Raw genomic sequence first — 15,106 nt, forward strand, 5'->3', positions numbered from 1 at the left:
TGGTCTCCACCATTATCATTTGTAGCCATGAGCCCAACCCACATCCACTGGAAATGGAGAAGTAGCTGGACCAGTCCTTGGTACTGAACAGCTTCATTGGAGACCATGTGGTAAAAGGGATGCGGATCGTCCCGATCATGAATAGGTTTGAATGAGCCATAGGAAAGCTTGGAAAAAAGGAAAGAGGGGGGATGGCTGATATTTCAGGAAGAGAAGAGGAGTATCTGGCAGGCTCTTCACTCCTTAAAGGAGATCATTAATGAAAAGGATCATCTGCAATAAGCCCCAACATGCTAATGTAATCATAATTGAAATTATGTCATCATAATTAAAATAATTCATTTAAATAATTCATTTGAAATTTGACATTGCATTCACATCTTCAGATATACATGTGGTTCTCACATTTGAATTCCTCACTTTCTTACCATTCCTGCATCATTCTGATCATCGAATTGCTCCTGGAAATAGATGAATAAATGGGATAATTTCTGTGTAACGCCATTAGTGCCATGTTATATTTTACTTCTCTATTCAAACCCTATGAAGTATTTTAGTGACTGCCCCATAGCCATCTCCTAGTGGAGACAAGAAGGTGAATCTCCTAAGTCCCAGTCCAGCTTTCTGTACCTTTTGCCACGCAGGCTCATGTGCAGATCCAACCTGTGGTATCTTATAAAGACCTAAGATGTCTGCCATGCATGAGGAGGTTTCAAAGCTCAATGCACCAATAACTCTGATAATATTTTTTTCAATGCCGCACTGGTAGTTGGGCACAAACTGATGTGAGTTGAAAAGCAAACCTAAAATGGTACGATAGGCCATCCTTGGGTCAGTATAGCTTTCCTGGAAGTGGAAGCCGAGAGTGATGTTGGGCAAGATACTGGGATCTTCATTAATATTGTCAATGGCAAATATGAAAGCCAGAATGTGTTGGTAGAACTTTGTCATCACCCTGCAAAGAAAACACGACATGCAGTTGCACAGAAAAGGTAAAGGGTGCAACAAATCTTTTCATCATACTTCTGGTCCACTTTTGCTAGCACTGAAAGATTCAGCAACCTGTGCATAAGTGGAGAGTAAAGCCAGGAAAGTCAAGTCAAAATAAATCCTGTTGGAATGAGGAACTGCATGGTTTCTTTTTGATAGATGCTTCCTTTACATATGTGCACATTAATGCACTCTCAGGAAAAGAGGCGGCATTTCTGTTTGTTGTTGCTGTTGTATTTTTAAATTGAAAATCCAGTTTTTTCCAAAACATATCCATATATGCAAACACTTATTTAAACATAAAGAGCCACTCAATATACCTTAAGAGAATTTCATGCTAGCCTTGGATGGGAAATGTCTTACCATGGGATGCTAATCTTCTCCTGAGAAGGGTGTCTGATGAACCCAATGCTGCAGGGAAAGTAATGTATAAAAGATGCCATCCCACCAATGAAGAAATCTCCTGGCTCGTACCTGTAGTGTGGAATATATACTGGCTCATTTCCAGAGGACTTCACAGTATAAACTTTCCAAGGCACAATTGGAAACAGTAGCAGCTGAAAAAGCAGGATCATTGTTTTGGTAAACGATCCCCACAAGCTGAGGCCTCTTTGTCTTGCTCTACATCCACAACTTGATTATACTCAGAGCGACTTGAAGAAGGTGGGGTGGGGAGATTTCTGGTTGTGAAAACAGCCAAGAGGAAGCTGTTGCTAACTACAAATATGTATCAACATCCTACTCTATATGCAAATTGAGAATTCTCATTTAAACTAGAAGTGCCTAGTGATAACAGGAGAGTGACCAAAATGGCAAAGCGTTGCCTCTGTTTTCTCCTAAAACTCAGTACTGCATTGCCCTATGAGACATACATAAATATTGCAGGTTCCTTGATGTCACTGCCTCTCTGGTAAACTGCTTTAGAAGTTGATTGATTAATAGCAATTTTATAATTTGAATGACTGATTATATATATTAATTATATGAGAGTGAAATACAGCAAAGTTTTTAGACTCCATGATCCAGATTCCATAACTTTTCCACTGAAACAAAGTGTACTTGGAGAGTTGGTGTGGTGTAGTGGTAAAGAGTGCAGGACTGAGACTCAGGTGATCTGGGATCAAGGCCCCCCTCCATCATGGAGATAACTGGCTGATTTGGGCCAGTCACAGACTCCCAGTAAAACCTAATGCACGGGACTTTTGCTCAGGTGTGCATAATATTGAAAGGAAGAGGAGAATTATGAAGAATGTTTTGAGTTCCTTGAAAGGGAAAAAGGAGGACTATGAATACAAGTAATTTAATTAATTAATTATAAAAAATTCTAAGTAACTGCTATGTATTTCTAAGTCATATTTTTTCTAGAAAAGTAAGATTAGATTAGGTTTACTTACTTCACTGATCACAGTTATTAACATCAAGGCTGGTGATTTTTACTGTCTGACACACTATACAGCAAGGGTGCACATTTGAACTTACATTGGACCAAGAAAGGAACAAGTATTAGTGATTGGGTGAGCTCAACCAGACTGCTAAAGCTTGTTTTTCTTACAAATGCTAACAGATTCCCTTCAAGAAACTAGTTCCTCAAATCATCCATTCCAAATGTGGCATTTATTCCCTAGACTAGGAAAACAGGTGAAAAATATGCAGTACATTTCTCTACGCAAGTATGATGCACACCAAAAAGAAAATAATACATTCACTCCAAGTAGAATTGCAGAAATAAAGAATTGTGACTTACACACTATCTAGGAGGAATATCTAGAGTGAGAAAGGCATATAAGTGCAATCCCATAAAATTGCATGATATAATTTATATCTTCTTTCAGAAGATACAGAAAAGTTTGAGCAACAATGGACCACTGAACTATCTACATGGTTTCCGCATTATCTGCTCTCTGTTGTTGAGTTCTGGTCTAAACACAATAATGTAGCATTTTGGGAAAAATATGCAGCACAATAAACCAGCACTGGAAGCCAAGATGGAGAAGATCTCCACAGCCACCATGTACTTTCCTCTTGTGCTCAGGTACGTTGGGACAAAGGGCACCCACACACTGCAGAAGACCAACATGCTGAAAGTGATAAACTTGGCTTCATTAAAACTGTCTGGCAGCTTCCTGGCCAGGAAGGCCACTGCAAAGCTGCCTGAAGACAGAAGACCCAGGTAGCCCAATACACCAGAGAACAGGAAGACTGAGCCTTCATTACAGAGCAGGAAAATTTCTTCAATCATGGAGTGCATGTCCACATCTGGGAAAGGAGGAGAGGTTGTCAGCCACAGAACACAAATGCCTGCCTGAATGTTGGAGCAGCAGAGCACAATGGAATGTGACAGTCTTCTCCCCACCCACTTCCTCATCCGGGATCCTGGCTTGGTAGCCATGAACGCCAGCACCACCGAAACCGTTTTTGCCAAGATTGTGGAGAGAGACACAGAGAAGACCATGCCAAAAGCAGTTTGTCGAAGAAGGCAGGACACAGTATTGGGCCTTCCAATGAAGAGGAGGGAGCAGAAGAAACACAGGAGAAGGGAGATGAGGAGAATGTAGGTGAGGCTTCGGTTGTTTGCCTTGACAATGGCAGTATCTCTGTGCCAGATGAAGAGTCCTAGCACCAGCGCTGTGAGCAGAGATAATGAAAGAACAGAACAAGTTGAAATAATGGCCAAGGTGTCTTCAAAATCCAAGAAGTTTGGAATTTTTGGAATGCATTGAGTCTGGAATTGGTTTGGATATTGATGCCCTGGGCAATTGACACAGGTTTCCATATCTGAAAAACAAACATAGATTAGTTGATGAAGAAGTATTCCTCAAAGAACTCATATTTATCAAATACATTTGTAGAATGTGAAGTACCCAGGTTCTTCTGGGATGGAAGATCATGAACATGCTGTAAAAGCATTCCAAAAATGCAAAAATGTTGGTATATTTGCATAAGGGATGTTTGTTTATTTTTGGCATCTCCTTTCAGTACAATTCCATGACAGGGGGAAGACCACTATCATATTTTGCAAACTATTGGAGGCTGACATTGGTTATTTTGATGAATCTTTTCAGCTTCTCCACAATCAAATGTATCCTTCCTGCTTCCACTCATGAGGCGTTGACGTTGGTGGTTTATCTCAGTATTCTCTTTTTCTTCTTATAGCTGCTTTCTCTTTTGCTTTGCATGCAAAGGAAGGAAAGACTCATTTACAGTTTCTTATCTATTGACGTTTTGCATTCTTTACCTTTATATATGTGCACTGGATCCATGTAAGCAAGAAAGCAGGGTCTGGATTGGTCTTGGCAGGACAACCTTTCAATGAGTTTCTTCCATTTTGCTGAAACACACTTTGCTTTTGATCTATGCCCTACCTTTCTGGTTTGAAAACATCCCATCTGGACATGGGGCACAATCATAACAGCAAAATGGCTTCCCCTCCTGCTTTTTCTTGCTGGAACCAGGAAGGCAGTTCTCACTACACCGAGAAGGAGGAGGCACCTGTCCAAAAATATTGGAGGCAAGTCATGTGTAGGAGAAATTTGAGAATGTCATTGCATATCAAGGACTTTGTCAGTGACCAGGAAGTCCCACTATACAGAATACTCAATTTCTCACTGCAAATGAAGCAGGTTGAGCATCCAAAGCATTTCATGAAATCTAGAAGATGAGAATTTCTATTCTTGGCCTTATCAGTCACACAACTAGCTCAGCATTTCCTCTATCACTCTCAAATCTTCTTGTACCAGCTTTCCAAAGAATGTATTGATAGGAAACAATAGCATTCCTGTCAGTCACCGGTCCTCTGTGAATTTGGACAGAGCTTTCCACAGCTTCACCATCCAGCCACCTACCTTTTTAGGGGATAATCTGATTGGGAACATTGTAAGCTTCTGAATTCAAGGGATTCTGGGATGGAGCCTAGAGAGGACACAGATCCTTCATTCCCAATGGCAACTCATGGTCGACTTTTCTGTGGTTGGGACAAGCTATGCGATTGAAGAGAGGAAAACCAGGAGTTTCCTGGAGAGAAAGCCAAACATAGGAAGTTTGTAACTCAGCCTTCTCTCTTGGAGACCCTAGGACTGTGCCATTCAGCTTTCCCACATACCTCCATCTTTTGATGTTGATTGCGGTAACCATGTACATGTACAAGTGATCTTAACTCAATGACTGCAGTGTGCATTGAGCTGCACAAACTTAATGGACTGGAGAAGTTCAGTAAAAGACCGCCAAAGCACAAGTCCTTCCTTTGTTTCTTGCTCTGAGGTTGCAATGGCGTAATTTTACAAATGGCTGATTGACTGAGCACCAGTCCTTCTTGCACCTCTGCCATCTCCTCTCCCACAAAAGCATTGCACCATCGCTTTATCCACTTTCCAACCATGCACAGGGCACCTGTACTGTTCTTTCTGTGCTGACTGTGATTGGAGAGGATGTCAGAACCTACATTCCTAGGCATAATGTAGAACCTTTGACTTAGGCCTTGGATCTAGGAATTTTTTGTCCACAAAATTAAACATTGGCACTGTATTTACCTTAACTGTATTTTTTTTTTCATTTTCCAGTGAATATCAGCTTAGGAATGAATTGTACAAGAAACAGCTGTTTCCCCACCTGCTTCAATTTTCTGTTCCATTCAATTTTGTCCTGATCCATGGTGAATCTTTTCTCTGAAGAAACTTGATGTTCTATCCTTCCCACTTTGACTCTGTTATAGGACCGATTAGGGAAAGTGACCAAGTTTGTAATGTCAAATCCTCCTTCTAATTCTCCATGTTGGTTAAACGTAATTTCCTCTCCTGCACTGTTGTTGAATGAAGTCTTCTGAATGAATGAATGCAACTAAACAAGAGAGAAAAAAGGCAAATAGTATATTAAGAGTGGTAATACTCTCATTAACATTAAATAGCTTTCTGTGTAAGAGGAGTATTTGCTGTTAGGAACAGGTAGGTGAATAACTGAAGCCAGATTATGCTTCACCTAAAATCCCATATTCAAAAGGATTACTCCAGAACCTCCAAGAGTATCTTCAAAAAACAAGCATGTCTACACACATTTGCTCAATCCAGTTTTTGTCATACTTCACACACAATTCTATACATGTTTTGAAAGAAAACTGCCTGCAACTCAGCACATTCTCCAGCCAAATTTGCTACTTTGTGGTATGCTGGGAGTTTTTAAAGTATTGAAACAAGTAGTTGAGAATTCAGTTTTGAATTCACTTGATCTAGTCTAAATCTGACTGATTTTGGATGAACAATGTAAAAGTTCTGGCTGTGGGGGCAGGGGTGAACAAATGACTTTTTTTGGTAGAAAATTCCTGAATGGTGGGGAAAATGAAAAGAAAGGGGTGGCACCTTTTTATTATTACATATCTAAAATAAGTTCAATTACAATTCCATGTTCTCCAAATGGCTTTCTCGTCTGAATAAGGAGTCCTGCAGGCATGCAAGGCATGGTGCAAGGCCAAGTGCTGGTGCTTTTCACCACTGCCCACATCCTCTCTTGCTGGAAGGCTGTGGAATGAATGATCAGATTGAAAATCTAGTGAGATTATATTTACCTGGGAATTGCTCTACTGCTTATTAGGAATGGAGAGTAACTGATTGTTTTGGTTCTGAAGTGTTTTCTGAATGAGTGCATACATGTGGGGAATAATAATGTCCTGGATACCGGTGTGTGTGGGGGTGGGGGTGTATGAAGGAGGTGTGCACTTGAGAACCCCAAAGAAGGAAAGTGTAATACTTCCAAATAGCTTTCATATAGCTTGCAGTGCTGATCCTGCCTAATCTTGGAAGCTAAGCAGGGTTGGGCCTTGTTGAAATCTAGATGTGGTCAGCCACTCAGAGAGCTATGGCAATGGCTACTATAGAAATGTAAGATGATGATGATGATGATGATGATAGCAGCAACAGCAACTTCACTCCCAGCGGCAGGTTCAGGAGTAAACATTCAATTGCTAATCAGAGTATATGTTGAGAAAGCAGTGCACTGGCCCCTTGGCTTTCTTGTTGCTTTTCCATAGCTGAATGGTGGAGGGGTAGATTACTGGCAGAAAACATTGCTTGAGAGGGATGTTTACACACACACAACCCATCACCACATAGGGAGTCCAGTAAAGATAAATCAAGGAGAGGTAAGCCCCTCCACCCCAGTATTAACTGCAGGACTTCCACGACATAGTCTTGCTTTTAGGGTCCAAGGGAAGTAGTTGTAGGGAACCCTGCACTTGCTTTGTTCCATTGGGAAGTAGTTCTAAATTATCATCATCTACTCTTGTCATGGAAATTAAAACAAGGTCATGTAAATAGATTTTCATCACCATTTTGACAGCTAAAGACCAGGGATGCCACAATGCCTGGATAAATGCCCACCAGAAGTAACTCAAAGGAGAGGAATTTTAATTTTTTAACAGGTGGTTTTTAGGCACAATTTAAGAAATGTATGACTATGTAGGCTTGGGATGCCTTTCTGCTGTCAGATCATCTCTGAGGTAGGATGACCTTATGAATGAAAGACCAGCATAATGTCCCATCCACACCATCCCTGCTTAGCTGTTCTAAATTCAAGGCTGCAACTTCCCTAAAAAAGTCCATCCAGCTTTGTTCTGGGTTTCCTTTGGTCTTCCTGTTCTTCTGCCTATGGCATTTCCTGGCATGATTGCCTTCTCCATTGGGTATAAAGCTGAAAATCCACCTCATACTTGGTCTCCATCATATGTACATACTTATTTCCAATAATGATACTATAATAATGATAGCATGTTCTGTATGCTGTAAACTGAATTGACTGCTATGGATAGTCCCCCCCCCCCCCAAAGACTGCTGAAAATCAGTAATCATAAAAAATGTTTCCTTTTTCCATTTGCTTCATTTTTAAAGTATGGTTTTGTTGTTCATGCATTGTCTGATAAATAATAAATTATTAAAAATTCACAGCATTTTCTAATCCCTACGTGATGACCATTGACCTTTGACAGTCACCGAAATTACCTGCCAGGACTGTACACCCTGAAGAGATGCTCTGTCTTCACTTACTATTCCTCTGTGGTTGGGTGTAGCTGAGGACAAGCTGTGTAAAGCATGAGCAATAGTGTAGACCGCATTGTAGACACTGTAGCTGTGGCCACTCATGCTCAATTCAAAAATGGATCGAGGAAGGGTCTCCAAACTCTCATTTCCTCTACATCTTCCACCACGGAAACTCAGAAGAGAACTTGAAGTTAAACAAAGAAATGCATATTCCCAAAAAAGATCAATAAAGCCATCTTCATTGTCCCAAGAAGGTTTGACAAGCTCTAGAAACTCTTGAAAGCCTTCAGGTTCCTTGGAAGGAATGGTAAAGGAGAGGGCACCATGAAGCATTTGTATGTCAAATCCACTAAGTGTTCCCAAACCACTTACAAAGAAATCAATTTGTGCTGTTGTGATCCATACTTTTGCTGAGGAGAGCCTCCTCTTATACTGAGGAAATACTTGCTGAGCTAAAGAACTTGCATAAAGAAGACATCCCAGCCATGTAATGGCTGAAGCTCCTCCATGGATTACCATGGCATTGGCTTTGCTTCCCAGTATGTATTCCACATGATTCCATACTATATGGACCATTTCGTTTAAGTCGTCTTTTATGTACCAAGTTACTGCCACCCTTCTTGTGAATTCTGAGCAGATCCAGTTCTGCACAAGTAGGGGCTCCATGTTTCTCAAGAACTGGTCTCCACCACCATCATCTGTAGCCATGAGCCCCACCCACGTCCACTGGAAATGGAGAAGTAACTGGACAAGTCCTTGGTATTGCAGGGCTTCATTGGGGACCATGCGGTAAAAAGAATGCAGATTGTGCTGATCATTCATGGGTATGAAGGAGCCATATGAAAGCTTGGTAATAAAGAAAGGACATGCAGGAAGAATGAGATTTCAGAACAGGAATGGAACTAAATGACAGTCTCTTCATACTTTAGAATCCTACTTCTAAAGTAGGATACTTTAGAATCCTACTTCTAAAATAGGATTCTCTAAATAATAGGTGCAACTACCCTAACCAGGATTTAAACTGGTATTCAGATATATTAGTATATATATATATGTCATACATGATGTATGGCAAATTGTTCATTGTAGCTAAAACAAAACTAATCAAACTCCGATGAGAAGCCATTCAAGAAGTGCTATAAATGGTCACTATAGCCCTTTTAACTCCTTACATAAACTTCTGGATATCTTATTCAGGCTCATTTAAGAGTTAAGGTCTGAGATTTGTTGAAGGGACATCCCAAAGAAGAGGCTCCAATTTATAAATGTTCCAAATGAAAAATCTCCTCTAAATGTATTAAACACCCAGAGTTTAATCACGATAGAATCAGAGAAGGTCCGTAGCAGATAAAAGAACCACTTCAGGTATGACAAAATCTGGATGCAATCCACAGTGTTGGTCAAGTTTGTAATTTAGATGATCACATGCAAATCTAGGTATTTTGATAAACATGTGACACTCAAACTGGAATTCTTCACTTTCAGCTCCCTTTCTCTCTCCGGCACATCGTTTTGACAGATCATCAAATTGCTTCTGGAAAGGGAGCAATGAATTGGAGAACTTTCAGCAAATTTATTTATTTATTTATTATATCTTATGAAATCTGTTAGTGCCTGTCCCAAAGTCATCCAGTTGCCTAGGAGGGATCTCCTTAGTCTCAGTCCAACCATCTAAGCATTCTGGCACACTGCCTCTGAGCGGATCCTACCTGTGGAATCTTGTAAGGACCCAGAATGTCTGCCATGCATGAGGAGGTTTCAAAGCTCAGTGCACCAATGACGCCTACAACATTTTTTTCAGCGCCACACTGGTAGTTGGGCACGAACTGCTGTGAGTTGAAAAGCAAATCTAAAGTGGTGCGATAGGTCATCCTTGGATCACTGTAGCTTTCCTGGATGTGGAAGCCAAGAGTGATGTTGGGCAAGATTGCGGGATCTTCATTGATCTCATCAATGGCAAATACAAAAGCCAGAATGTGTTGGTAGAACTTTGTCATCACCCTGCAAAGAAAGCATGCAATTTCATGGAAAAGGAAGAGTGCAAATCAATAAATAAATAAATCTGGTCCACTTTCGCTGGCACTGAAAGATTCAGCAGCCTGTCAATAGGTAGAAAGTACAGAAAGCTAAGTTAAAAGCACATCAAGCCCTTTTGGAATGAACTGCATGCTAAATTTTTGCTGGATTGCCTCTTTACATTTGTGCCCCTCCTAAAAGCGGGCAGAGTTGGACATGTGTGCACTGGACTGTCCAAAAACTGGGCAGAGCTTCTGACACCACAACACCTTTTAGCGTTTCTATATATTGAAGATGCACTATTTTCCAAGAGCAATCCCTATATGCGGACAGTTATTGAAAAACAAAGAGCCACTTAACATAGTATGGGACATTTTCAGGTAGGTTATGGATGGAAAATGCCTTACCCTGGAATGTTGATCTTCTCCTGAGAAGGGTTTCTGATGTATCTGATGCTGTGGGGAAAGTCATGTAGATAAGATGCCATCCCACCAATGAAGAGATCTCGTGACTCATACCAGTCATATGGAATAAATACAGGCTCACTTCTGGGGCACTTCAGAGTATGTGCTCTCCACACCCCACTAGGCAGCAGCAGCAGCAGCAGCAAAAGCAGGACCATCACAATGGCAAATTCTCCCACACACAGGAAGCACCTTCTGCTTCTCCCTACACCAACATTATTACCGCAGTCAGTGCCATTTGAACTGAGTTTGTTGCAGCTACATGAGGCAGAAGAAGATGGTGAAGAGGTATGCAGCCACTGTATCACTGACCTCGATACTGGAAGGAAATTATTCCTTGCATGCCAATTGAGAATCATCACTTGAAGCTACAGGTGCTCAGTGAAAATGGGAGGGTGATCAAAACAACAAAGCTCTGTCTCTATCTTCTGTTATATCTCAGCTCCCCATGCTCCAGGAGGAGAATGAAAATGCTTATTTTTACTGCTGGTTCTACTGTTTGGGAAATTGCATGAACTACAGCCATTTTGATAATTACATGGGTGATAAATTGTTGAGCAATTTTAGTCTCCGTGATGCAACTTGAGTAGCAGATGGCCTGAAACCAAACGTGTTTATCTCATTCCTCTCCTTCCTTCTGTGGTTCCTGCAATGCCAAGCAAAGTAAGTAGGTAGATTAGTGACCTTGGATGAAGCCTTGAAACTTACCTTGTACCAGGTGCTTTACCATCAGTTCCAGTTGAAATAAGCAGGTACATTGAGGATGATGCCTGGTAACTCCTAGTAATGAATTGATGAGGAATTAAGAATGCTTGGAATAGAAATGGCATCTAAGTATGCAAGCAAAATATATAGACCTTTCCCAACAGATTGCTGTGTTAGGACACAAATAATTTTAAAAGGACAAGAACAAAAGATGAATAACATTATCTGGCCTATCTAGAATTGATGAAGCCTTCTTTGTTACCCCTTATTCTGTTTTACTCGATTTTGGGAACTGGAATGAGCCAGAGTAGGAAAAAAGAAAGGAAATCATATGGAGCATATTGAAATCAGAACATCCATCTTTATTAGGTCAACAAATGATGGGTAAACATGCGCAAATTGTGGAGAACTGCATATCTCTTCATCTGCAATGATGTTGAACTAGGGGGGCCTGGGAAGGGGAGTGTAGAAGATGTCACAGTGCTCGAGCAGGTACATACCGGGAGAAGCTCCACAGTACAGCGTGTTCCTGGGCCTTGCACAGCTGTGTGGCTTAAAACCAGCATATAGAATTAAGCTGGGAATAAATCAGTCTGCCAGTACAAGTGGGCCAGAATTGCTGCTACACCTTCTATGTTCTTATTCTCACTATCCATCTCGTAACCCAAGTTAACCCAAGCTGCAGCTTCCACACAATCCTGGGAGCCATTCACATGTAGTATGCTTCTCTACTGAATGTTGTCAAAACAGCGAATCTAGATTATCCTTTTTGGTTTGGGGTATCAACCATTGTACGAGGCACTTATTGCTTCGGAAGCCTCCAGTGGTGATGATGATTCCAGGAAAATCCTGGTGAAGCATGACTCGGTCACAGCATCTAACCAGCCTACCAGATAGATGAATCCAAAACATACAATAGGCTGCAACCATTGTGTCATCCATCCTTGATTGTGTCCAGGTGAAAGGATAAGGTGTACCTTCTGAAATGCTAAATGGTGGAGATAGGAAAAGGTGGAGTGAAGCAACCAGCTTCTGCACTTGACCATCATAGTAGGAATGGAACCAAAGCAGTCCAATGTCATCCAGGCCCAACACAGAAAATGGTCTCATAAAGACAACAAACAGCAATATGGAAAGCTAACATGGCAGCAAGAAGAATCAAGAATCAGGATCTCCCACATCCCATCTCCTTACCTATCTCATTATAGAAGAATAAACCTTGCTGTTTCACTGAGAAAATGTGGCCTGAACATTGAGGCAAATATTTCAAGGAATTCTGTCTTAGGAACTTAGACTTAGGAAACTTAGCAACTTAGAACTTAAGAAAGAATATTTGGCACTGGTTCAAAGTTGAAATAGTTCAGGTTTCGGAAGAATTTATTTTGGTTTTAGGTTTTTTTTTTTTTTTTTTTTTTTCTTTGCCAGGGTATCTCTGCTGCCTCCTTCAGAAAGATAGGGTCCATCCCCCTGGTCAAAAGCTTCAAAGCTTCAAGAGACACAATGATCCAATAGGAAAATTTTGGACACTTTTGTTGAAGCATGGACTTGCATGTTTAGCAGAACTTGTTTGACCACCAAGTGACTGCAGAATACAACTGAACAGAAGAAAATCCTTGCAAAGTTAAAGGAATATGGAAGTGATGTAACAAATCTGATGGCAAGAGAAATACATTGTGTTTGTGATACTGAGTGCATGTGTGTGCTTGATTCTATCTTAGAAGTGCCTCTCAAGCAGCTTGCAGATGGCCTATAGCATTCCTCAGTACCAGTAAGTTACAAGCCTCAGTTAACCTGGGACTGGTAATATGGACTGCATGGGATAGGGTTAATCAAGCCAGAAAGATAATGGCTGGCGTTTAACATCATGAGAACCCACTGTAGATGGCAAGGCATGCTGTGGTGCTGTGTCAGGTGTACTGTGAATGATCTCACAGGATGGTGTGTTTGTGAGCAGCCACCTATTACAAGTCCTTGTGGCTTCTTCTAGTGAGTGTTGAAGCAGAATGGGGTGCTGTGTTTTTCTGGGTCATTGCTTGGGCCTGGGTTTATTCAGACACAGGAAGGTTTGGCAGGAATGCCAGGTACAAAAGTGAACTTGAAACTTCAGTGCAGTTACTGAAATAAAAGTTCAAATTTATGGGTCAGCTCCACCTTACTAACAGAAGGATTGGATTTGATATGCTAGGATCAGGTATAAAATCCAGTTAGACTGCTTTATTCAAAAGTATGTGCAGTATACCAAGAAAATGGTTGATATGAAGAGATACTCTAATTCTTCCTTCTCATCAACTGCTCTCTGTTGTTCAGGTCTGGTCTAAACACAATAATGTAGCATTTGGGGGAAAATATGCAGCAAAGTAAGCCCGCACTGGAGGCCAAGATGGAAAAGATCTCTACAGCCACCACGTACTTTCCTCTGGTGCTGAGGTATGTTGGGACAAAGGACACCCACACACTGCAGAAGACCAGCATGCTGAAGGTGATGAACTTGGCCTCATTGAAGCTGTCAGGCAGCTTCCTGGCCAGGAAGGCTACAGCAAAGCTGACTGAAGCCAGCAGGCCCAGGTAGCCCAAGACACAAGCGAACATGAAGACAGAGCCTTCATTACAGAGCAGGACAAGTTCTTCAGTCATGGACTGCATGTCCACATCTGGGAATGGAGGAGACATTGTCAGCCACAGAACACAGATGCCCGCCTGAAGATTAGAGCAGCAGAGCACAATGGAATGTGACAGTCTTCTCCCCACCCACTTCCTCATCCGGGATCCTGGCTTGGTAGCCATGAATGCCAGCACCACAGAAACTGTTTTTGCCAAGATGGTGGAGAGAGACACAGAGAAGACCATGCCAAAAGCAGTTTGTCGCAGTAGGCAGGACACAGTATTGGGCATTCCCATGAAGATGAAGGAGCAGAGGAAACACAAGAGCAGGGAGATGAGGAGAATGTAGGTGAGGCTTCGGTTGTTTGCCTTGACGATGGCAGTGTCCCTGTGCCAGATGAAGAGGCCTAGCACCAGAGCTGTGATGAAAGACAATGAAAGAACAGAACATGTGGAAATGATGGCCAAGGTGTCCTCAAAAGCTAAGAAGTTTGGCATCTTAGTAATGCATTGATTCTGGAATTGGTTTGCATATTGATGCCCTGGGCAATAAACACAGGTGTCCATATCTGAAAAGCAAGCATATAAGAATTGATGAAGAACCACTCTCCACACACCTCAGATTTCAGAACTGCCTCTCCAGAGGTCCGCATAGCCTAGTTCTGTTAACATGGTATAGTTTCAATATGCCAAACATGATATCCCTGAAATACCAATTTTGGTATGTTTGCAGAAGTGATGTTGCTTATCTTTCACATTTTCCTTACACATATTGCTACAAAGTGTGGCAATCACTCCAGGACACGATGCAAGAACTTGTGGGCCAGCATGAGTCACTCTGATGAATCTTTTCAACTTCTCCACAATCAAAGCTGCTTGCTTATAGCATCATCCTCTTTTGTTTACCCTGCTGAAGAAGGAAAGATTCATTTTGACTTTCTTCTATTTGGGACTTTTCTGTATTTTGCTTCAAGAAAGGTAACAAATGTCGCAACAAAGCAGGGTCTGGATAGGTCTCCAAAAAGTTTGCACCTTATTACTGAAACACACTTTTCGTTTGATTTATGCCCTACCTTTCTGGTTTGAAAACATTCCATCTGGACATGTAGCACAGGCATAGCAGCAAAATGGCTTCCCTTCCTGCTTTTTCTTGCTGTTTCCAGGAAGGCATTTTTCATTACATGAAGAAACAGGAGGCACCTGTTTGAAAACATTGGAGGTAAATAATGTGAAGGAGATTTTTGAGGAAGTCATTGCACCAGGTATGCTCATGATATGGAACACTTTCTTTCTCATTGCCGAAGGAGC

The 15,106-nt window shown here is 41.4% G+C and overlaps 1 protein-coding gene and 1 pseudogene across 1 annotated transcript; both read right to left on the reverse strand.

Annotated features, from left to right (window-relative positions):
• Nucleotides 1–2,679: 2,679 nt before the first annotated feature.
• LOC123035132 lies at nucleotides 2,680–4,862 on the reverse strand (annotated as a pseudogene).
• Nucleotides 4,863–4,899: 37 nt separating this feature from the next.
• LOC123035131 (vomeronasal type-2 receptor 26-like) lies at nucleotides 4,900–14,936 on the reverse strand. Its single transcript, XM_044453002.1, has 7 exons — nucleotides 14,872–14,936; nucleotides 11,031–11,138; nucleotides 10,436–10,483; nucleotides 9,722–10,013; nucleotides 7,974–8,858; nucleotides 5,596–5,823; nucleotides 4,900–5,001 (listed from the first exon to the last, which is right to left on the reverse strand). The coding sequence occupies exons 1-7, from the start codon at nucleotides 14,901–14,903 to the stop codon at nucleotides 4,900–4,902; spliced, it is 1,695 nt and encodes a 564-aa protein (XP_044308937.1). The 5' UTR covers nucleotides 14,904–14,936.
• Nucleotides 14,937–15,106: the final 170 nt, after the last annotated feature.

This window comes from Varanus komodoensis, unplaced genomic scaffold, assembly GCF_004798865.1.
Source record: "Varanus komodoensis strain SLA01 unplaced genomic scaffold, ASM479886v1 scaffold767, whole genome shotgun sequence".
Taxonomy (NCBI): domain Eukaryota; kingdom Metazoa; phylum Chordata; class Lepidosauria; order Squamata; family Varanidae; genus Varanus; species Varanus komodoensis.

Bases quoted from the DNA above. Each gene is read 5' to 3' on its own strand.
- LOC123035131 (XM_044453002.1), bottom strand. From the start codon at position 14,903: ATGTCCAGATGGAATGTTTTCAAACCAGAAAG. The intron at 10,484-11,030 runs GTAATTATCAAA...CTTTCCCCACAG, and splicing joins CTCAACAATTTATCACCCAT to CATCAGATACATCAGAAACC. The intron at 8,859-9,721 runs GTAGGATCCGCT...TTTATTACCAAG, and splicing joins GTCCTTACAAGATTCCACAG to CTTTCATATGGCTCCTTCAT.